General features: G+C 39.9%; 2 protein-coding genes across 5 annotated transcripts in view; both read left to right on the top strand.

The window, feature by feature from the left end:
- The first annotated feature begins 1,032 nt into the window (after positions 1–1,032).
- On the top strand, positions 1,033–19,767 carry trmt1l (tRNA methyltransferase 1-like). 4 transcript variants are annotated; one of them, XM_022207550.2, is made up of 16 exons: positions 1,033–1,160; positions 3,463–3,570; positions 3,740–3,802; positions 4,400–4,513; positions 9,331–9,395; positions 10,006–10,162; positions 11,193–11,316; positions 13,049–13,128; positions 13,954–14,197; positions 15,002–15,214; positions 15,300–15,490; positions 16,216–16,282; positions 16,975–17,138; positions 17,218–17,283; positions 18,671–18,797; positions 19,220–19,767. In XM_022207550.2, the coding sequence occupies exons 1-16, from the start codon at positions 1,100–1,102 to the stop codon at positions 19,407–19,409; spliced, it is 2,034 nt and encodes a 677-aa protein (XP_022063242.1). In that variant the 5' UTR covers positions 1,033–1,099; the 3' UTR covers positions 19,410–19,767. The 4 variants fall into 4 exon arrangements, with proteins under 4 accessions (XP_022063242.1, XP_051802905.1, XP_022063241.2 ...); XM_022207549.2 differs by lacking the exon at positions 1,033–1,160 and adding an exon at positions 1,853–2,480; XM_051946944.1 differs by lacking the exon at positions 1,033–1,160 and adding an exon at positions 1,866–2,480 and having other exon boundaries at positions 11,196–11,316.
- Positions 19,768–20,931: 1,164 nt separating this feature from the next.
- niban1a (niban apoptosis regulator 1a) overlaps positions 20,932–23,170 on the top strand; it is a 49,530-nt gene continuing 47,291 nt past the window's right edge. The window contains exon 1 of the mRNA XM_022207548.2: positions 20,932–21,649. Within this exon, the coding sequence (XP_022063240.2) occupies positions 21,367–21,649 (283 nt within the window). The 5' untranslated portion in view covers positions 20,932–21,366. The remainder of the gene's footprint in view (positions 21,650–23,170) is intronic.

Raw genomic sequence — 23,170 nt, forward strand, 5'->3', positions numbered from 1 at the left:
TGCGGTTCTGGCTGGTCAGCTTGGAGTAGGCTTACCTTGGTCCAGTTACATGCTAAATGCTGCCTGGGCCTGTTCTATGCAGAGGCCTGATCGTGTCAGGGGCTGTCCTGGGACCTGTATGATCACCCACACCTCGTGACTTGGGCCCAATGTTTTAAGCCCTTATGTATTAATTTGTTTTTCTTGTTCTTGTTACTTAGAAATACACTTACTAATTTCTTTCTGGTGTTTTATTTTCATTTATTGTATTAGTTTGGTTCAGTTATATTTTCTTCAAGTTTATTTTGGTTTCATTTGTTGAATTAACTAGTTGATTTACTATTGTTCTTTTTTTGTAAACTTTTGTTTAGTCCACACCAGTTTTGTTTAGTTTGGGCATGATTTATAATTTATTTATTTTTTTTTTTTTACCAAGTGGTGTGGGCGGACTGCAGCAGTTAATCCCTGGTGGTGGTGGGGCCTTCTTCATGGTCCCCCTTCGTGTGTGTGTGTGTGTGTGTGTGTGTGTGTGTGTGTGTGTGTGTGTGTGTGTGGTGTCACGGGTGATTCATTTGAGGACTAATTGTTTTTACTTTTGTCCATCAGTAAGTTTGCCTTGGTCAGCAGTAACAGCTAGCTAAATATCTAGCCTCTACTCCATGTTACTGTTATTACAGTAGGGTTAGCAAACAACAAATAAAACATGGAATAGAAATGGTACCATTGCCTTAAGTTGAGCCAATCAAGTCTTTGATAGTTTATTACATTTATTGATGAACATGGAGCAGAAAATTGTAAAAGAGAAGGTCTATTTTTCAAAAATTTTGAAAAATGTCCTCCAAGTCGAGGATGATCCAGTAAATGACTTTGCTAGAGAAGAAATCTTTATGACTTAGTGATTGTAAAGCACCTCATGGAACACTTTTGTTCACGTCTCATATGTTTCTTATAAAAAATCCCCTAAGTGTCAGTAAGTCACAATCAAAATGTGTCTTAGCGCTTGTTCCAGTGCATGCAATGCGCTTCCGTAAAATTCAATTCCCACTTACGTACAAAAGTGCTCACTTTACGTAAAGCACGTACGTCAGAACAGTTCCTGCGTATGTTGCTGTAGTCCGTAATGGCGGAGCTCAGAGAGGCAGACGCTGCTAAGCCACACCGTGAGGACGTCAGTATCAAACGTAAGTACACCGCAGCCGTTTCTCGTGTGTTCGCTGTTTTGGGAGTGGATCGTCCAGCATCATATGTGCTTCGGGTTTTACCAGCCTTGTGCGTGAATTCATGGAAAATTTGAGTTTTCGACTGCGGAACTAACCGAGGTCCTCACCACGGAGCTCCGCCATAGGACCTAAATAGTCAACAACGACAGTGACAAAAGGCTTGGAGCTCATAGTAGCTGACCTGCTGCAGGCTGCAGTTGCTCGCACTACTGTTTCTGCCTTCGTAGAGGCTTTATCAGCGTCTTTTTTGAGGTTTAGAGTGCCATTTCAGTCGACACGGTCTCAGCACGGAGCTGCACTACAGGACCACAGAGCCGCTCCGAGCAGTTAATAACCGTTAATGTTCACCCGGCCGTCTTTGGTTCGGTTAAACTGTAAACCGTGAAAGTCACGAGTGTGCCCATTTAAGAACTAAAAGACTGAAACTGTGAAAAGAAGGATACCGTGCACTTGTGGAAAGGTTTCAGAAGTCCTGGGACTCTAAGTAAAAGTCGGGAATCAAAAATATTACATAGATAAAATATGTAAAGGTAATCATGACAGTGTTGTACTTTTAGGAAAATTAAAAATACTAGATTAAGGAACACGGCCCCCTGTAAGCATGATATGATCGTATGTTATTAATGATTACTTTTGCAGTAATATCAGCATTTTACTCGTTAGGGGAGAGTCCCTTTCCAGCCATGGAGCAAACCCTGTGCAGGCCCATTTCTGTGCATCAGTATATATAAGCTTTTCCTCATTGAATGTATTCCTTCTTGCCTTAAATTGCCTTATATGTGAGTCTACATCCTTACAATGTGCAGAATAATTTAGTCCCCACCTCTGTGTACACCCCCTTCTCTACACACTGCTGAAAGCCTCTTCCGCTAGTTGACAGGAGTCGTTGGTTTCTACACTGTTACCAGGACGCTACAGTTCTAAGGGAGAAGTGCTCTGGCATAGCGTTGACTCCTTATCCCGTTCAAGATGTGTCTTCTGACATATGAAAACCACCATGCAGACATGCTAACTGAGGGACAGAACACAAAAAGATGAAGAAACCAGAAGAACGGCAGTCAGGTCTGCAGGAGTCAAGAAGAAAAGCTGTTCAGTCTCAATCAGTCAATCTCACAGTGAACATAGGAGAACCTAACATTTATTTTATTTTATTTAGCCTTTATTTAACCAGGTCGGTCCCATTGAGATACAATGACCTCTTTCCCAAGGGAAGCCTGGCCAAGAGAGCAGCCAGAGAAACATTACAGACATCAAGCGAACATCATCACTCTTATTTCTATTGTGCGTATTCACTTTCAGTAATCCTTATTAATTAGGATCCCTAATTATGAATGGCAGGTTACTGCCTTCACATGCTGTTAATGTATACCATTAATGTGTATTGGTTCCAAATATCGGTCATCAACTTTTCTCCATTGGCACTGAAAAATACACAATGGTTGTATAGTTTCGGCGAGAGCTTTTGCCCAAACTGTAAAGGTAATCAGTATCCATCTATGGACCTTATGTCTTAACAAAAGAACTCAAAACTACTGGATTAATAAGAAGACAAGATGAATATTTTTGAGATATTTCACTTTGTAACAGATGTGAGATTGTAGGCCAGCGTGAATAAGAAAGGTGCTTTGTGACTGTATCTGTTTCTTTGGCCCTCTGTGATGTTTTCAGACCAATACTGAGGCTGAAATGTGGAAAAATGGCCTTCTCTAAAAGCTTCGCACAAGCCCTGTCTGGTTGGTGTATGTGGGTCCAGCCTACGGTGCTAATTTAGACATGAAGCTGACTTGTTTAGCTATTCTCAAATGAAGGGATTGAACTGCATGTTTGAAAAAAGGGTTTTTGGCAATAGTAAGATCAGTTTGAAAGTAAAAAATAAAAGCAAAACATTAGTTAAGTGAATTCTTACTGAATATGCAGATCCATAATGTATGGCTGTGCAAAGTCATCAAGAGTGCACGTCGAGTTTTCATTTGTCTTTCTGGGACACTGATGGATACTGACTGACCGTCAAGTTTTGTTTTTGCCAATTCCAAATTCATACTGGCTAACTAATATTATAAGAAAGGTTCCCAGGTAATTAGCCGGACAAAGAAACCTGTATTTATTTTGGAGAACTGAAATGAAATTTTAATGCGTTAAGCTTTTTTAGTCCCTCCGTGTATTTTCCATAATATAATAAACTGCAGTGGACAAATTTTAGCAGGTTTAGTTGTTTAAAATAGCTGACGGAAATATATTTTTTTTCTGACCTCTCTGTCCATAGTTGATAATGTTGAAGATGCACCTTCGACTACTTACCAGGCTGCAGAGCAGGTGGCAGAGAATGAAGCAGATGGAGACAGTGACACCAAACCCTCAACGACAGCCTCTGGTAATTTATTAGAAGCTGCTCCTGTGTACTGATCAGTTTCCTTTCCAGCTGCCTACCCCTATGTACAGAATCTGCAGGATTTACTAAATAACTTATAATAAATGATTAACTATACCTTACAGATCGTTTGTCCGACAAAATCCCAAATGTTTTTCTTTTCCACAAACAGAGAGACACATCTCAATCCAAACAAAACTCAAAGGCCTTGAGATGTTGGCTGACCTCGATGGTGGTGAGTACAGCTCCTCACTTAATCTTTTTTGTTCTTTCATGTCCCTATGTGAGTGTTTAGGACACAATGATGTAAGAAAGGCAATAGAGGACATTTGTGGTTTTCAGAGCTGCAAAAATTAGATGATGCATCAGATGACTGAGTGACAAAGAATGTTTCAGATGTTTATGTTTTAAAGCAAAAATACAAAAAAATACAAAACATGAATAAATTTTAGATGCCACGTTTGGAAATTATGATTTTTTTGAAAGAATCCTTCTAAACATTTATTTTGAGTCTGTATAAAAGTACATGCAGAAATTTGCCTGTGAAACAGCTATTTTGCTAAGTGCATTGGGGGAGTATTGTGCACATGATGGTGCATGTGTTTTGGTAGACTGCAGGGGACTGTTAAATATGATGTGATGACTGAAATTACTGCAGACAAAAAATATTTTTCCAGGCTTTTAAGATACAGTGATTTGGCATTTCACACATCAGACATTGAAATAAATATTTAAGAAAGAAATGGGCAGTAATGAAATGTGGTACAACAATAGTGATTTGGTGTTCACTGACTCATTCACTGACTCACTTACTCACTGACTCACTCATTAGCGGGTCGGAAATCGTGTCCCCTGTGTCCTGAGGAGAAATTTAAAGCCTGTTACAGCCACAAACTCCGCCGACACCTGCAGAACCTCCACTGGAAAGTCTACGTGGAGCTTCAAGGTAGGAAAGCGAAGTCTGGTTTTAGTTATTGCACACGGTTTTAAAACAACACACAAGAACTGTTAGGTAATATGTCTGGATCACTTTCTGTGCTTCACTTAATCCTGGAGATTAGCACTTAAGTTCAGTCAATTCAGTCACGTTCGTCCATGCCAAACTAGAAAAACTGTTTCCTGAAACCATGAATATGGTGAAACATAAAAAAACATGCAGGCTGTAGTTGTAAGCTGCGCTGTTTAGTTTCCCTTCAATGGAACCTGCAAGACCTAGCCAGAAAAGACAATCCAAAAGTATTTGGTGAGATGTTCAGAAGCTTTGACCATGACAAAACCTCAAGACCCCTCTCCAGATTTTTAGCATATCTGTCTGCTATAAAGTAAAAAGATAAATCCAAGATCTGTCAAAGATCAGAGGAGTGTCCTACAACGCAAGTTTGACATAGCCAAGCTTTCTTTGTCAGACCTAAAACCCCAATCAGAGATAATGGGAAACATAATATGGTCATGGACTGTCTTTGTTTTCCTCAGACTCTGTACGTATTCCCAAAATAGATCGGTTGTGTGTGGTCTATCAGTCAAGAGGATCAGGTTGTTGTAATTGAGAGCTTTATAGAATATGAATTTTCTCAAAGTAAAAAGTGCTGATACGGCAAATGATGCAAAAGAGGAATGCTCGTAGAAAACTGTTACTTGTGTAAGTTAAAACGTGTATTTTAGTGCTCAGTCTGCACTCAGCGACTTATTTCTGAAATGGCAGCTGCATGCTAGCACTCTGATAATTAAACTTCATAATTTGAAACGTGATACTGAAGAAGAGCATTTAGGTGTGACACTGTCCCATTATGATGGATACAAGAAAATCACTTCAATTTTTGACAAAATTAAAATGAAATTAATGTTATGAATAACTTGAATATTCTCCAGGACAGATACCAATACTCTAATCAGTTTTCTAATCTGTGTTCTGCTCGCTGCAGTACAAACAGTGAGAACAATTTTTTTTTTTTTTAGAATCAGAATCACTTTCTTCATCCCCGAAAGGAAATTCAGTTGTCAGGGTTCTTATCTGTTTAATTTTGAATTGAATAGTCTGACTGCTGATGGCAAGAAAGATTTGGCAACAAATAAGGACTAAACATAAAAACACATGCATGCATTTTTGTGCATGGCCTACTGAATGCATGTAGGTTCCAGTGGCAGGACGAAGGCATACAGTTTGTGCTGTTATAGCTGCACGGCTTTATTCAAAACACATTCCTCCAGCTGAGACTTTGTATTGCTTGAAGGCAGTCATCAACATGGTGAAAGGGAGGCGCTTCTTAAAACTAAATCAGAAACTTTGAACATGACCTCCTCTGGAGCAGGTCAGTGGTGCAGTTTATGTTACTATGGAGATCTTGTCAGGTTAAAAATCTCTTTAAACATTGAAAACCAGTTTATTGACAACAGTTTGTAACTGCTGACTACAGCATTTTATAGGAGAGGATCGTCCCACCAAATGAGGGACTTTAAAATCAGGAGAAATAATATGGATTCTTTTGTGGTCATAGACCAGTGGAGTAGCTACACACGTGGACAAAATTGTTGGTACCCCTCAGTTAAAGAAGGAAAAACCCACAATTCTCACTGAAATCACTTGAAACTCACAAAAGTAACAATAAATAAAAATTTATTGAAAATTAAATAATCAAAATCAGCCATCACTTTTGAATTGTTGATTAACATAATTATTTAAAAAAACAAACTAATGAAATAGGGCTGGACAAAAATGATGGTACCCATAACTTAATATTTTGTTGCACAACCTTTTGAGGCAATCACTGCAATTAAACGATTTCTGTATTTGTCAATGAGCGTTCTTTTTTTTTTTTTTTTTTTTTTTCTTTTTTTCTTCTTTTTTTTTTTGTCTGCATTTATTCTCATTGTTTAACTCCATGAAAGGGGTGTCAACACTTTATGAGATTAATGCATATTTTAGTCTTGCAGCCAAATATCTTATTATTTGGTGCATGCGTGTGACCATCACCAGCCCTCCCTGAAAGCTAAGCTGACACTTTTTATTACATTACCCTGTTTAAGAGCCAGGGAGGGCAGTGCTACACCTCAGTGGTGATGTGAGGGGAAACAAAGGGGTGGACAGGACGAGAGGGGATGGACAGGGACAGGGTCTAGCAAGCAATGCTATTACATCTGAAGAATATCAGGTGTTGTGCTATTCCCAACTAATAATTACCCATCAATAAGACAAAAAAGCAAACACATACACAAGAGAACAGAAAACCAAACAAACAATAAATAAATAAATAAATGAAAGAATAATTAGCCAGACAGTACTAAACACCATAGTTGTGGGTGTCATGTTAGTATAGAGTGGAATAGGCCAGATGATACTAGAGGAAGATACTAGAGAAAAGGAGAGAGGGTTTAGTTTGAGATTAGACTCTGGAGAGAGTCTCAGCACATTCCGGCGGGTCCCATCACTGCTCAACAGCGGAACTCGACAGGAGCTGGTGGGACCTGAGCAAACATGCACATGCAAGTGTGAAAGACCCCGAAGCCCAGAACAGCCATCACAGCAGTGCAGTGCCAAGCCGACAGGGCACCCCCCCACAGGCCGAGGAGCCACGGGGCAGCGCCCCCAGAGAGCAACCGGGGCCACCATGTACCACACGGACCCCGAAGACAAGAGGGCGAAGCTACCAACACCCCCAGCACGCCGGAACCGGCCCAGGCAGCCCGGGGCAAGCGGACCCACCCGCCACCCTAACCCCAACCCCGCCCGCCCCAGCCCCCACCAAACCCCCACACCCCACCACCCCACCCACCCACACACACACACACACAATGAACAATGAGCGTTCTGCAGCTGTCAACAGGTATTTTGGCCCACTCCTCATGAGCAAACAGCTCCAGTTGTCTCAGGTTTGATGGGTGTCTTCTCCAAATGGCATGTTTCAGCTCCTTCCACATATGTTCAATGGGATTCAGATCTGGGCTCATAGAAGGCCACTTTAGAATAGTCCAACGCTTTTCTCTCAGCCATTCTTGGGTGTTTTTGGCTGTGTGTTTTGGATCGTTGTCCTGTTGGAAGACCCATGACCTGCGACTGAGACCAAGCTTTCTGACACTAGGCAGCACATTTCTCTCCAGAATGCCTTGATAGTCTTCAGATTTCATCGTACCTTGCACACTTTCAAGACACCCTGTGCCAGATGCAGCAAAGCAGCCCCAAAACATTACTGAGCCTCCTCCATGTTTCACCGTAGGGACAGTGTTCTTTTCTTCGTATGCTTGCTTTTTGAGTCTATGAACATAGAGTTGATGTGCCTTACCAAAAAGCTCCAGTTTGGTCTCATCTGTCCAAAGGACATTCTCCCAGAAGCTTTGTGGCTTGTCAACATGCATTTTTGCAAATTCCAGTCTGGCTTTTTTATGAGTTTTTTTCAGCAGTGGTGTCCTCCTTGGTCGTCTCCCATGAAGTCCACTTTGGCTCAAACAACGACGAATGGTGCGATCTGACACTGATGTACCTTGGCCTTGGAGTTCACCTTTAATTTCTTTGGAGGTTGCTCTGGGCTCTTTGGATACAATTCCAACGATCCGTCTCTTCAATTTGTCATCAATTTTCCTCTTGCGGCCACGTCCAGGGAGGTTGGCTACTGTCCCGTGGGTCTTGAACTTCTGAATAATATGAGCCACTGTTGTCACAGGAACTTCAAGCTGTTTAGAGATGGTCTTATAGCCTTTACCTTTAAGATGTTTGTCTATCTTTTTTTTCGGATGTCCTGGGACAATTCTCTCCTTCGCTTTCTGTTGTCCATGTTCAGTGTGGTACACACCTTTTCACCAAACAGCAGGGTGACTACTTGTCTCCCTTTAAATAGGCAGACTGACTGATTATGAGTTTGGAAACACCTGTGATGTCAATTAAATGACACACCTGAGTTAATCATGTCACTCTGGTCAAATAGTTTTCAATCTTTTATAGAGGTACCATCATTTTTGTCCAGGCCTGTTTCATTAGTTTGTTTTTTAAAATAATTATGTTAATCAACAATTCAAAAGTAATGGCTGTTTTTGATTATTTAATTTTCAATAAATTTTTATTTATTGTTACTTTTGTGAGTTTCAAGTGATTTCAGTGAGAATTGTGGGTTTTTCCTTCTTTAACTGAGGGGTACCAACAATTTTGTCCACGTGTGTATGTTAGCAGGGGTGCTGGAAGGATCAAGGTAATTTACCTGTCTCTATATGTGTTTTCTAGACCGGGAAACACCGTTTCCCTCACTGTCTTTGATATGTGGAGTTGCTGCATGCGGTCCACTTTCTTTCTAAGCGTCTGCATACTGGACAGCAAGCCAAGCACCTTTCTGTGCATGTTGGACTGCATAGGCTGTGCTTCATTCACTGATTTAGTGCCTGATCTTCATGGACAGAATCTCAAAGCATCTGTGCTTTGTGTCAGATGTGTCCAGGTGTGGTCCTGCAGGCAAGTGGAAAGTTGTTGGGGTAAGAATCAGCACCTCCACATTTGAGGCCATGGTGCTCTGCTGGAAGACGGTGAATTGCTTACTGCAGGTGGTGAGAGTGTTTCTACCACAAGTCAGAGTTCCAGTATTGTGAGGTCTGGTTTAATGTGAGGGCAGACAGGTGTGGGAGATACAGATGGACAGGAGCTGGACGTCTGTCATGGTAAAGAAGGAGCTGAGCTGCAAAGTGAAACACTCAGTTTACCAGCTGATCTGCATGGTGACAGCAATGATGATGATAATGACTATCATGATAATTTACTGACTTTTGACTCTTGTCTTTTAACAGGTCAGAGGATGTGCATCTGCCACCTGCCCTGCCGAAACTTGAAGCCCAGCCTCAGCGGTGATCAGGTTTAAACACACAAAGTGTCTGCAGATCACTTTACTACTGCAGTTTCAGGCAGGATCGGTACAGGAGGTTTAACTCATGTCAACCGCTTTGTACTTTTCTGAATATTGATGTCAGCAGAAGAGGCTTGTTAGAGTCGTAGAAAGGCTTCATTCTGTGTGTCTGAACATTTCACAGCTAAGTGTCATTTGGGGACTCTGAGACAGCACATGCAGTAGGAATTTGATTACAAGAAAAATGCATGAGATGCAGTTAAAAGGGAAAAGGCCTTAGAATACCGTAGATACCTCAGATCCATTTAAAAGCAAGTTTTTTTATGCCTTTTACTTTTTATACCTGTAATTTGCAGGCATATTAAAGGGCAACGTTTGATGTTTGTGTAATTTGTGTACTGACTTTAAAGGTGACTATGAAATAAAAAGAAAATTAGAGGTAATTTACTTAAAGTGTAATTGAACACTTAACATTTTCAATTTAAGAACTACCAAATTCCTAAAGGATGTTACAGCTCCAGTAAGGTCATTGTTACCATGCTGCATATTCTTTTCTGTGTTATGAGAGAAGTAATCAAATTTCCTTCAACATTTTGTTGTTTTTACTCACTCCTTGTAGGTGTCGGGGAGACATGTGGCTCACTACCACTGTGTGGTGTGTTCTGTCACCATCGCCCGGAAGACCGACATGATCAGTCACCTCAAGCGGCACATCAACAAAGGAGAGACCGAGGCCAGCTACTCTGGAAGCTCAGATGTACCATTCGAAGAGCCAGGTCAGAAACACTGAGCTTTCATGGCATTAAATGTTGCATACTTGACTTTTATAGCTAAGTGAAACACCAAGTAAGAGAACACTTATGTTCTCAAGTATGTTTTTCTTGAAGTTTTTCTCAGTCTCTTTGGTACATCCCTTGAATCATCCTCGACATTTGCAAAACAGTAAATGCATTTCTCAAAACAATTTGTACAAATAGCAACACACCATGGATTACCTGCAAAAGCCAGCCTCACGCTCAAAATCCTTAGTTCATCTCTCAAAAGTAAATATCTGTATCAATGAGCATGTCAGTAGCATCAGAATGACAAGTCCTTGTGTCATTGTGTGTGGAAAACAGCACTGCATAGCACAAAGAAAACAAAAGTAGAAATGTCAACATAGGACAATGTCCTTAGGGAAAACTGTACATGCAGTGCTGTAGGAATTCCAGTGCAGTCTTCCTACACCTCCTGACATTCTTGTCTGTTGGGCCACAAATTCTCATCCACATCACAAATGTCTTCTCCTGCGTCTTTGAGTGATTTCAGAAAACTCTAACCCTTCACACATTTCCCTTTGTCAGAGAAAGTCAAGATTCATCTGGGAGCAATTTACTAATGAAGAACAGATTTTTAAGAAAAAAGTCCAATAGAAATGTTGTGGGGGGTGAGGCTATTCAACAGAAACCCGTTCTAATGCATTTTGATCATCATGACATAAGCAATTGATAATGTAGGAAACAGCAGAGAATTGTACAGAATCATTTGCATGGATGAACCAAAGCAGATGCAACTTGTTCAAAGAAATGAGAAACTGCTTTTTTAGTGCACAAGTGACACAATGATGTGAAGATTGAACAAGTAGTTTTGACAATTTCAATTCTGATCTGAAAAATGTACCAAAGCGACTGAGAAAAACTGTGATTGTTTATACTGCACCTTATTTTATTCTTTTATACAGTCAATATTCACTTAGCATCATATTCATGTGCAAACCTTCAGTTTGACAATAATAAGTTGATCTTTCTCTGTGACCTAATGTGTCAGCAGCTCCGTCGGGTCACGCCTATGAAATCATGAAAGAACTTGGAACAAATGTCCAGCTCCTCCCAAACCACACCACCCCGCAGAAGAGTGACACCTACTTCAACCGCAAAATGAAGAGCAACAGGTGGAGATGAGCTTTCCAGAAACATACACACGTGGACAAAATTGTTGGTACCCCTCAGTTAAAGAAGGAAAAACCCACAATTCTCACTGAAATCACTTGAAACTCACAAAAGTAACAATAAATAAAAATTTATTGAAAATTAAATAATCAAAATCAGCCATCACTTTTGAATTGTTGATTAACATAATTATTTAAAAAAACAAACTCATGAAATAGGGCTGGACAAAAATGATGGTACCCATAACTTAATATTTTGTTGCACAACCTTTTGAGGCAATCACTGCAATTAAACGATTTCTGTATTTGTCAATGAGCGTTCTGCAGCTGTCAACAGGTATTTTGGCCCACTCCTCATGAGCAAACAGCTCCAGTTGTCTCAGGTTTGATGGGTGTCTTCTCCAAATGGCATGTTTCAGCTCCTTCCACATATGTTCAATGGGATTCAGATCTGGGCTCATAGAAGGCCACTTTAGAATAGTCCAACGCTTTTCTCTCAGCCATTCTTGGGTGTTTTTGGCTGTGTGTTTTGGATCGTTGTCCTGCTGGAAGACCCATGACCTGCGACTGAGACCAAGCTTTCTGACACTAGGCAGCACATTTCTCTCCAGAATGCCTTGATAGTCTTCAGATTTCATCGTACCTTGCACACTTTCAAGACACCCTGTGCCAGATGCAGCAAAGCAGCCCCAAAACATTACTGAGCCTCCTCCATGTTTCACCGTAGGGACAGTGTTCTTTTCTTCGTATGCTTGGTTTTTGAGTCTATGAACATAGAGTTGATGTGCCTTACCAAAAAGCTCCAGTTTGGTCTCATCTGTCCAAAGGACATTCTCTCAGAAGCTTTGTGGCTTGTCAACATGCATTTTTGCAAATTCCAGTCTCGAGTTTTTTTCAGCAGTGGTGTCCTCCTTGGTCGTCTCCCATGAAGTCCACTTTGGCTCAAACAACAACGAATGGTGCGATCTGACACTGATGTACCTTGGCCTTGGAGTTCACCTTTAATTTCTTTGGAGGTTGCTCTGGGCTCTTTGGATACAATTCCAACAATCCGTCTCTTCAATTTGTCATCAATTTTCCTCTTGCAGCCACGTCCAGGGAGGTTGGCTACTGTCCCGTGGGTCTTGAACTTCTGAATAATATGAGCCACTGTTGTCACAGGAACTTCAAGCTGTTTAGAGATGGTCTTATAGCCTTTACCTTTAAGATGTTTGTCTATAATTTTTTTTCGGATGTCCTGGGACAATTCTCTCCTTCACTTTCTGTTGTCCATGTTCAGTGTGGTACACACCTTTTCACCAAACAGCAGGGTGACTACTTGTCTCCCTTTAAATAGGCAGACTGACTGATTATGAGTTTGGAAACACCTGTGATGTCAATTAAATGACACACCTGAGTTAATCATGTCACTCTGGTCAAATAGTTTTCAATCTTTTATAGAGGTACCATCATTTTTGTCCAGGCCTGTTTCATTAGTTTGTTTTTTTAAATAATTATGTTAATCAACAATTCAAAAGTAATGGCTGTTTTTGATTATTTAATTTTCAATAAATTTTTATTTATTGTTACTTTTGTGAGTTTCAAGTGATTTCAGTGAGAATTGTGGGTTTTTCCTTCTTTAACTGAGGGGTACCAACAATTTTGTCCACGTGTGTACACAGTGTAGACAAACATCCTCTGATTATGAACACCTAATTAAACAGCATTTTTTGGGGGGGCGTTGTTTATGTTTTAGGCAGCTGGTGTTTTGTTCACTGGCTGTTCTGACTGAGGAGAGAAACCCACTCGAGTGTCTGGATGCTTTTGGAGCCACAGGTGAGTGTTAGAGTATAGCACAATAATAGCATTAAAATATACAGACCTCCACCACTAAAAGCACTCACTCTATTTCATTCGACAAAAAAGTTATTGACTCCTTAGTGCTCCAATTTTGTCTCAACCCGTATGTGCTTGAATTTAGTGTATTTAGCATGTCTTTTGTTGTGACATTAAATTTCAGAACATTTCTGTGAGTTAGAGGAAGTATTTTACATTACTGGCAGAATTTTGAACTGAAACAGTGAGATGTTAATTGATCCTCACTGTTTGTGTATTTACTATTTTTTGGTCTTTTGTGATTAGAAACTGTTGCTCAATTTTAAAAAAGAAAAAAATTTTACGGCATCAACAACAACATTAATATTATTGCTAGCAATGAGCCCCAGTTTGATTCCCAGCCAGCCAGTCTTTGCTGCATGTAATTCCACTGGTTTCTTTGGCTTACTACAACTATGAAATAATGGTTAAAAAATCTGTAAAAAATGGCACCAAGACATCATGGGTGAAAAAGAGGCCATGAAGAGGCTTAAAGGTAATAAATAAATTCTTATAATTAATTCTGAAAAGGTTTTGGAGCAGTGTACACTGTCACAAAATCAAAGTAATCAATCTTAAAAACATTACAAAAATTGAGATTTGATGACTTAGTCTGAGACTGAAAGATAGTCAAATTTCTTTCTTGGCAGTCATAACTTCTCTATATGTTTCATCACTTTCTTTAAAGCAATGAAACAGGAAGTTTGAATCTAAATCATGCTTTGGCAGTATTGATGTATTGTCAGCACTAAACCACTATCTTGTGTCTGCTGTGCTGCCTTTCAGGCATCATGGGTCTCCAGTGGGCAAAGCATCTTCGTAATGCCATCAAAGTGACCATAACAGATATCAGTGACACGTGTGTCAAAATGATCAAAGAGAACTGCAAGCTCAACCACATCCGTGTTGATGGATGCCCGCGAGGGCCCCGGGGGCCTGACAGTGAGGTGGAGGGAGTCCCCATCGCTACGGTGGAGGTCGCCAAGATGGATGCTAATGTCATTCTGCACCTGCGGGCTTTTGACTACATGTAAGTATTCAGGGTATTAACAAATCTTTAAAAATGCTAGACAGGTTTTCAGTTAAATTTAGATTAGATTTAAGAATTTAGGCACATTAGAAATTTGAAGTGAAAGGTGTTAAACATTGAGGTGATATCAGTCCATAGAGTTAACTATGCTGACTTATGGTTTTGTTTCTGTCGCTGTATATAGGAATCTCAAGAAAACTGTACTTAAAAGATACCAAAGTTAGTTCTGAGGTTTTCTTTGTGAAGTGTTGTTTTATGTAATGAAATAATTTATTACCTCAAACATTTTGATTATTCTATTTAGTTAAATCTATGTTACATGGAAATTGAAGTGAGCTTGTCACTTATCCATAGAACACATTTGCTCTGCTGTGGATATTGCGTTGGATTTTCTCTTAGAGGTCTTAAAATAGTGCTTCAATTAATACATTTGATGGTAGAATAACTTATTCAGTGGTTCAGAAATAATGATGATTAATCAGGAGAGAAACAGTCCTTCCACTTTCTCATGGGTAGGGTTAGTTGGTCTGTTGGTGTCTCCACAACTGCATCATGTCGAGCAGCTGTCAAACACTCTGTCAAATCAGTACCAGGTACATAGGAATTTTTATATCAAATAACAAATGGCTTAGAAGAATGAATACTTGAACAAACAATAACATGATGAATAAAACAACTGAATATAACAGGAACTGTACTTGGCTTCACTTTTGGAGGGCTATCATAGATGTATGAGGGGTTTACATTCTACAACATAAAGAAAACTATAACTTAAAGAATGTCTGTATCCCTTGATTCTTTCAGTCACCTGGATCCATATGGTACAGCTGTGAACTACTTGGATGCTGCCTTCAGAAATGTCCGTAACCTGGGCATCATCTCGGTCACGTCCACAGACACAAGTTCCTTGTACGCCAAGTCCCCAAATGTCACCCTGCGTCACTACGGCTGCCACATTGTGCGCACTGAGTACTACAGAGAGGTGGCTGCACGCATGGTTGTGGCCACTGTGGCCAGGTAGACCTTTTCATTTTTATTTCTGTCCCAAAGGCATACAGAGTTTAACCAGAATTTAATCCTGTTTTCCTGCTGTCTGCTGAAGAGCGGCGGGACGCTGTAACAAAGGCATTGAGGTGCTGTTGGCGGTAGCATTGGAACATTTCGTGCTGGTGGTGGTGAGAGTGCTGAGAGGTCCTACACAAGCTGATGAGTCGGCCAAGAAATTACGAAAACTGGTCCACTGTCAGTGGTGTGAAGAGAGACTCTTCCTCAAACAGGGAAACATGGTGGACGGTGAGTTGCTGATGTTAGCGTGATGTCATTAGTCCAAGCCTGTACTGCCCTCAAGAGAGAACTGAAACACTGTAAAGAACAGTTTGTTTGTAGGTTTTACGCAGAATATTAATTCAACACTTAGATACACATGACAATGACAAGTAAAAACTTGTACATAAACAAACTGTTCAACTTCTATGCAAATACGATGTATAGCACATGAGACATGAGATTCCTTAATTCACTTGAATTTTTAAGGTTTTAATGTTCAGTTGTTACAGGTGCCAGCATACCAAACTATAAAATCAACAGGTTGAGACGCATTCACTGTAACAATAATGGAAAAACTACAATACACAAAGGTCCTGCCAGTCTATAGGAAATACTGGGGCACTACAGTCCACCATGAATGTTGTTTACTTTCAGTTACAGTACATACATACTGTTTGATGCTCTGCAATGAAATTGCTCTTCTTGTGAGCACACACAGGAAGTAGTGAGTAACAGCAACCTCATGCAGTGTATCTGATGCCCAGTTAATGTATTTTTAAAGAGATGTGTTGTTCAGTAGAACATCTGTCACTGACTGTCTGTACAAGCTTTAATAAAACATTCAGCTGGCTAGAAAACAATGAAGGCAACTTTCACTGGTGCATTTTTTCAGCTGTAGCAAATTGACATTGTTTGAAGTTGTCTCATAACTGTGTAAGTTCAGATAGTGTCTTAATGTCTGTTTCTTCCAGACACGCTACCCTGTAACTGCCATGGAAGTCTACCTGGAAAGACAGCAGTGCAGCTTGGACCTCTGTGGTGAGCCTCTCAGTAGTACTGCACACAGTGATACAGACACACCTCATTCACCTGTATAAGGCCACTGAATACTGTGTTCATTCATAAATATTGTGTTTTGGTTCTATTTGTTGGTGGCGTAATCCAGTTGAATTCAAAAATATTTATTTTTTTCTAAAGGGGCAGAGGCAAGCACGTTTGCAAAAACATATACAGAGAAAATAATTGAGCATTAGTTGACAGGTTATAGGAAACCAATTTGCCAAGCCACCTAAATGTCAACTAGGGTAACTGTGCAGTTTTATTTTACTGAGTAGTTATAGCGTTGTTGCTTTTCACAAGTCTGAGGGCTCATTTATTTTATAAAAATTAATCAGTCGTCATGTGCAGAGCAAAGTGAAGAAGGAATTATTGTGTTGAAAATCTTCATGCAGGGAGATGAGCACTGTATAAAATGGATAATCCAGTGCAAAAGACTAGCAGGGCTGCCTTAATGCAAGATCCGCATTCTCAGCATAACTTGAAATTTCAGAGTGGTAGGTTGCTGCTCAGAGGCTATTTCCTGTAGCACACAGATAGTGGAAGGACAAAGCCGACTGCAATGAACGGTGACTTTTACTTGCATCCTACATCTGGAGAGTCAGACTAGGAGTAGTGTAATGTTTGTGTGTGTGTGTGTGTGTGTGTGTGTGTATATATATGTGTATGTGCAGGTCCGGCCCTCTGTTTAATACAGGCTTTCTGAGGAAGATGTTGTCTGCAGCGGTACAGCACAGTATGGATGACATCCAGCCACTCGTCAAAACTCTTATCTGCGAGTCTGAGTGCACCACCCTCAAGTCTTTTGTTCATGGGCCATCTGCTCTCACTAACCAGGGTAACACTCTTTTACCTCTAATGGTTATGTGATAATTGTAGGATCAATCATGTTTACTGAACCCCCTTTGCATATTTAGTGGAGTGTGGCGTTGTCATTAAGACCCTACAGAGCGGAGAGGAGTTGGGTCCTGCTGACCAGTCCGGTGAGTCAGTCACTCATCTGCTGTTAACTCACTTTTCTTCTTCTTCCCATTTCTGTTTTCCTACAAAATGCTTGCACACACATGGGTTTCTAACCGATCTGATATCCCAAAATTGCGTGTGATGACTGATGACAGAGCAGGTATTTTCAGCATTCAGATTTTGGGGCTGACTTTTCAATGAGGTAAACACTTGGAAAACCAGGGATAGTAATAACATGCCAGGTTGTATGTGAGCCGTACAGTCATCGTACTGTAACTTGGTGTCCTTTAGAGGACAGTTTACTGCATTTCTGCTTCCAGAGAACTCACAATGGAGTCGATTTGCAGGGAAAACTTTCTTTAACTTCATAAACTCTTGATTATGACATATTGTACACACCGCTTGTTGTATTACCAATATGCTGCTTTTTGATGCCTCCAGGGTTTCAGTTTCTGCTTGGACATCTGTGATTTCAAATTTGTATTACATGAAAATATGAATATTTAGAAATATATATGAAATTTCACCTTACTATAAATATACATGCACTCACAGCTTTACTTGCTGCATATCGCCCAGCTTGTGACATTGGTCTTGAAAGCCAGGTTTATCCCTAAAAGAATACAAACATTTTGATGTCAGATACTTTCCAAAATGATTATGACAATAAATTTAACACTAAAGTGTTGCAGACATAAATATATTAGATGAGTAATATTAGGTACTTGGTCACAAAAATTAAAAGAAAGTTATTTTTGTTTTCCATTTGTTTAATTTTTTGTGGTACCACTTGTTAAATGAAAATGACTTTTTTTATTTTTGTGATCAAGTGTTTCATATTTAATAAGCATTCTGTGTGTTTTGCGTTGTATTATTTTGACATGCAACTAAATAAAGTTGAGAAAATATCACTAATTTTTCCTCTGAATTACCAGTTTATTTATTTATTTGATCTACTTGTCCCATATTGTACATGCACAATCAGTGACACAGTGAGAAACAACAGTAAAAAATGTCCAACTGTTATCTTAAACACAGATTATCAGACTATTTGCCTGTTACTGAGATATTGCCATTGAAGCATAGACTCAGTTTTTTTGTGTGTGTGTGAAAAATGTGCTGAAAGTGAATCAGTCGGCAATTTTGAAAAGCACTTAATATATCGATGCAAAATTTCATTGATAACATTTAAATATCAAAAACTCTGTGATTAAAAAAAAAAAGTTCAAAACAAGTCAGAGATGGGCAGCCAGAAGACCACGGATGATTTAGGATGGAATGACCCTTTAGAGTCTTGTGCATCCTTTTGTTCTTCAGTCTGACTTGTTTGATATCTTTAGAAAGCTGTTTGACAGCAAAGCTCTGAGTTTAGTTTTCTGCTCAGATATGATTTCAATGTTTCTGCAGGGAAGAGGAAGACCGGAGAGGAGTCTGGAAGCGTAGTAAAAAAGCTGAAGTCTGATGTGTCTCTGGAACACCCGCCTTTCTACTACAGTATCCACCGCCACAGCATCCGAGGCATGAACATGCCCAAGTGAGTGACCTCTAACGGTTTCTGTTCTAATGTAAGATCTTCATGGATCCAAGTGTGTTTGTAAGAAGAAAGCCCAAGGAAAATAAGGAAAAACTCTGTGGTCAAGCTGAGACAGATAAAGGAAGAGATAAAATACAAAGCGTTGTTATACATACTGTATTTCCTTTTTTCAGAGAACAGAGAGGTTTTTCTGTGGGAGTGGTCCGTTAGTTGATCCTTTCATCTTTTTATAAACAATGAAAACTAATCAACTTTCTACCATGAGGTGTGCCAAGTAGCTGCTTGGAATTTTAAAATTTTCCTCATAGAAAACCTCACAAAGCCCCTGTCCAACATTAAATACACAAAATGACAAAGTGATGTCTAACAGCCATGGACACAAATAATGAATAATTGTTTATGTTTATTGTTCCTGTTTACAGGTTGAACAAGTTCCTACAGTATCTGACAGAGGCTGGCTTCAGGGTGAGTCGGACTCACTTCGACCCAACAGGAGTTCGAACCGATGCCACGCTGCTGAAGTTTAAATCTGTCCTCACCAAGTACAGCGTTCCCACGTACACCAATGCCACCGCCACTCAGAAGAGTGTGAGCACAGAGACAACAACTTGAGCAGAGTGGAACCCGACAGAGAAGCCAAGATGGCTTCCAACTCGTCCACACCTGACAGAAAACGTTCTTTCTGCTCCACAAAGTTCTGACTGCACTGATATCTGAAAAGCCACCCTGCATACTGTATTTATATGTGCTTTTATTGGAACAAACTTTTATCAAACTAAAACTGAGGTGGGTTTTTTTTTTTTAAAACACAAATCCAATCAATCCTTCAACAGCACAGATGACCCTAGTTTATCTACTACGCTATTTATTTGTTTTGAAAATCCATATTGTACACATTTGGCTTTTTTCTTTTTGTTACATTTTAGTTTTGCCTTCTAAAAACATAATAAAATCTTTCTGAAAAGCGTGATTATATAACAGATCAATAAATATGTATTGGCAGTGTACACTTTGACAGCAGAAAATACAAAATGACACATAAGAAAATAGTTCAGATAAATAAAAACAAAATAATCGACATAAGAAAACCCAAGAGGTAGATAAAAAATTCAACAATAACAAATATCGCAAATCTTTATCAAGAACTTAAAACAAAGTAGAAAGAATCTTTGTAAAGAAGTAGAAAAAGACAACTACAGCAAGCTGCAGAACGACCACAAAACCCTCTGCAAACAAATCACTACAGAGATCACTACACAAAATGATCACAAAAGCAGAAAACAATAGCAACTGCAGAAAAACACTAATGGGCAACAAGAACCATTATAAGGAAAGAAAATTGCTGTGAAGAGGCATGAAGGAACCAGAACAACATGCAGAACGATCACAAAGACAGAGTGACCGCAGGTGACAATGACTAGAAATAAGTGTCTTTTGTTGTTTTGCAAATCCATGGTTTAGTCTGAAAGAGAGACACAAAAGAACAACGAAGCATGTGAAACAGCCACGAAAAACAAAAAAACATGAAGCAACAATAACTACAGAGAAATGCTGCGCATAAAAAAACACAGTAAATACAGGGAGACTCACAACAATAACAAGGCTTCGCAAAATGATTCCAAGGCACACATCCACCAGGAAGAGACTGGAAACAGCTAGAAAGAGTCAAAGCCTGTGCTCCTGCTTTCAGCCTGTGGGCCTTCTTGTCCTCTTAGTGATTTTAGGGCTTTTGTCTTTTCTCCTAATCCACCCACATCTTTAGCAGGATTTAAATGAAACTAATAAAAATAAACTTCATTCATAGAACCACTGGATTGTCAGTTTAAAGACAAACTGCAGGACTTACAATAAAATAATTGTTCAAGAATTACTAACAATATCTGAATATTGGGGCTGCACAATGAATCAATAGTTAGCACTGTCGCCTAAAAAAAAGGACACACAAGTGTTTAAATGGAGATGAAAACAGCCTAGATTAATGCTAGCAGTTCAGTGAAAACAGTCAGCATGTGCAGTGGTCAGCGAGGGTCTACCGGTGCTTCTGCTTAAACATGCAAAGTGATGGAAGAGATGACACTTTGAGAAATATTTGGAGGGAATTCAAATTGATTGCTGCAGCAAAGCGAAAAGAAGGTGCCAAGGACAGTGTGAACCTGAGGGATAGAAGAAATCTCTGGGCTTCAGGTGGAGGTTGTTGTGGGAGGGGTGTAGGAGTTTGGAGAGGTACTGAGGTGTCCCTGATAGGGTCTCATATATGAGTAAAAACCAGAGCTGAAGGTCTGGTGTAAAGGGAGGGCCAACCTATCAGTTTGTAAACGTCACAATGGTGGATGGAGAAAGATACTTTAGATTGTCTCTCTGTGTATCCCTGTGATAGACTGGTGGCCTGTCCAGGGTGTCACTTGCCCTCACCCTAAGTCAGCTGGGATAGACTCCAGCCCCCCATGGCCCTAATGAGGCTTAAGTGGTGTATAGATAATGGATGGATTTCTAAATATTTACCTCCCTGACTCAGGTCATTGTTATTATTCTCTCTAAATTACTCCTGGATGAACTGAACTAAGGAGAAATGCTGAATAACAAAAGTCACAGAGAATCACAAGTAGCGGGTGCATTTAGAGGTGAAATAAAACAGATTTCTATTCTGGTCGGAACTCATGGAGTGGCACAGTCTTTTAAAGGAGGAGGAGCTGCTGTTCTCCTCCTTTCCCCTCCTCTTCCTCCTCCTCTCCTGGCTGTTGTGTCTGTCAGTACCTGTGGACTGAAGCTACCTGTGGATCCTCTTCTCAGCAGCATCATGGGGGTCTCGGCATCCAGTCTGCTGGATGACACCAAATCCACCTACATTAAAGGTAAAATAAGATCAAAGAGAGAAAAGGTGCAGAATGACGTGGCGTGAACGCGCAGTGCTTTAACTGTGATTCACTGAACGGAGAGACGACCAGCTGTTCTGTTGGTGGAGCAAACTTCCACTGGTCGGTCCGTGTTGTCTGAGGAGGATATTGTCAATGTTCGCTCTTAAAATCAATCAACGAATTCCAGCCTTCATCGGATTAGGTGTCATGAATGATCTTTTTCTTCACTCGGTGAGGGTGTCGGAAAACATGGACACTTATTTCGATCTAAACCTGCCTCCAGAGATGTGAATGTGTAGCAGGCTTCCTAGGAGCCCTGCTGGTTTTCCTGTATCTTTCCATGGAAACATCGTCTCGATCCTCCTCCAGTTTCTCGGTTATCTGCAGGGCTCATCAGGTCACACCAGCCTTTCCAGTCCCGGAGGGTTGGGTAAAATGAGAGGGACAGACTGTTGTTTAGTGTGTGTTCTGCTGCTGGGTGTGTCCACGGGTGGGTTTGTACAGAGGACACACGATCCAGTTCCCGTTGTTGTTGGAGATGGAGCTGAGCAGCAGACAGGTGCCAGGTTCATGTTCAGATACTGAAGGTGTCGCCAGAAACTTCATTAAAATCATTTCTATTCAAATTTAAACGGCCCGATTCGAATAATTGTATTAGAAAATGAAAATGAATACATCATTTAATTTTGCACTTTAAAATTTGTTTGTTTGACTGTATTTGGTCTCCACTGAAAACTCAGTTCTCTGTATAGTTCCACATTCAGTTTTGACCAGTTCCTATAATTCTAATTCAGATAAATGAGAAGAAGAACAATCAAGTGTACATGCATAGATGACATGCAGCAGGTTAGACTGTTAACCTTGATGACAAACGGCTTGACACCATGTCTGCTGTTACTAAACTACTTTACCATCCTTGTTCATCCACTTGGATGCTGTTTGGGTGACACAATCCATAAATTCACGATAGAACCTATTTTGCACAGTGCACTTAAACTGCAGTGGACATGTGGAGACACAAAGTTTAGACTGCACACAAACTTTCACAGAGGGATCCGTGTGGAATTGGGCAATGACAAAATGTCACTCGAACCTTTTCACTATGTGGGAAGCGTAACACTATCTTTATGAGGGCAGTTGCTGCATTTCTTTCTTTTTCTTTTTTAAATATATGACTTTGCTTCAAAAAACAAATTTGTTTTTGGACATCTTGTACAGCTGACAGCAGGGAGAAGCCAAAAATACAGGATTTATTTTCTCCATCAGTTATTCTGAAGATTATTTTGTTGATCAATAATTTTGTCCATAAAATGTCAAATAGTAACTAAGGTTGTTTTTTTTTATTTTTTACTACATCCCCAAGTGGCATCTTGATATCAATCATAAATCAGCAGTTCTGATAGCATTATGCATGTCTGTGCTTGAAATGAAGTTGTTCATGTTCATATTTGCATTCTTGTTAATAAGTAAAAAAGAAAAATCAAAGAAAATAGAAAAGTAGTAGAAACAGAAAGCACA

This window comes from Acanthochromis polyacanthus, chromosome 4, assembly GCF_021347895.1.
Source record: "Acanthochromis polyacanthus isolate Apoly-LR-REF ecotype Palm Island chromosome 4, KAUST_Apoly_ChrSc, whole genome shotgun sequence".
Lineage (NCBI taxonomy): Eukaryota > Metazoa > Chordata > Actinopteri > Pomacentridae > Acanthochromis > Acanthochromis polyacanthus.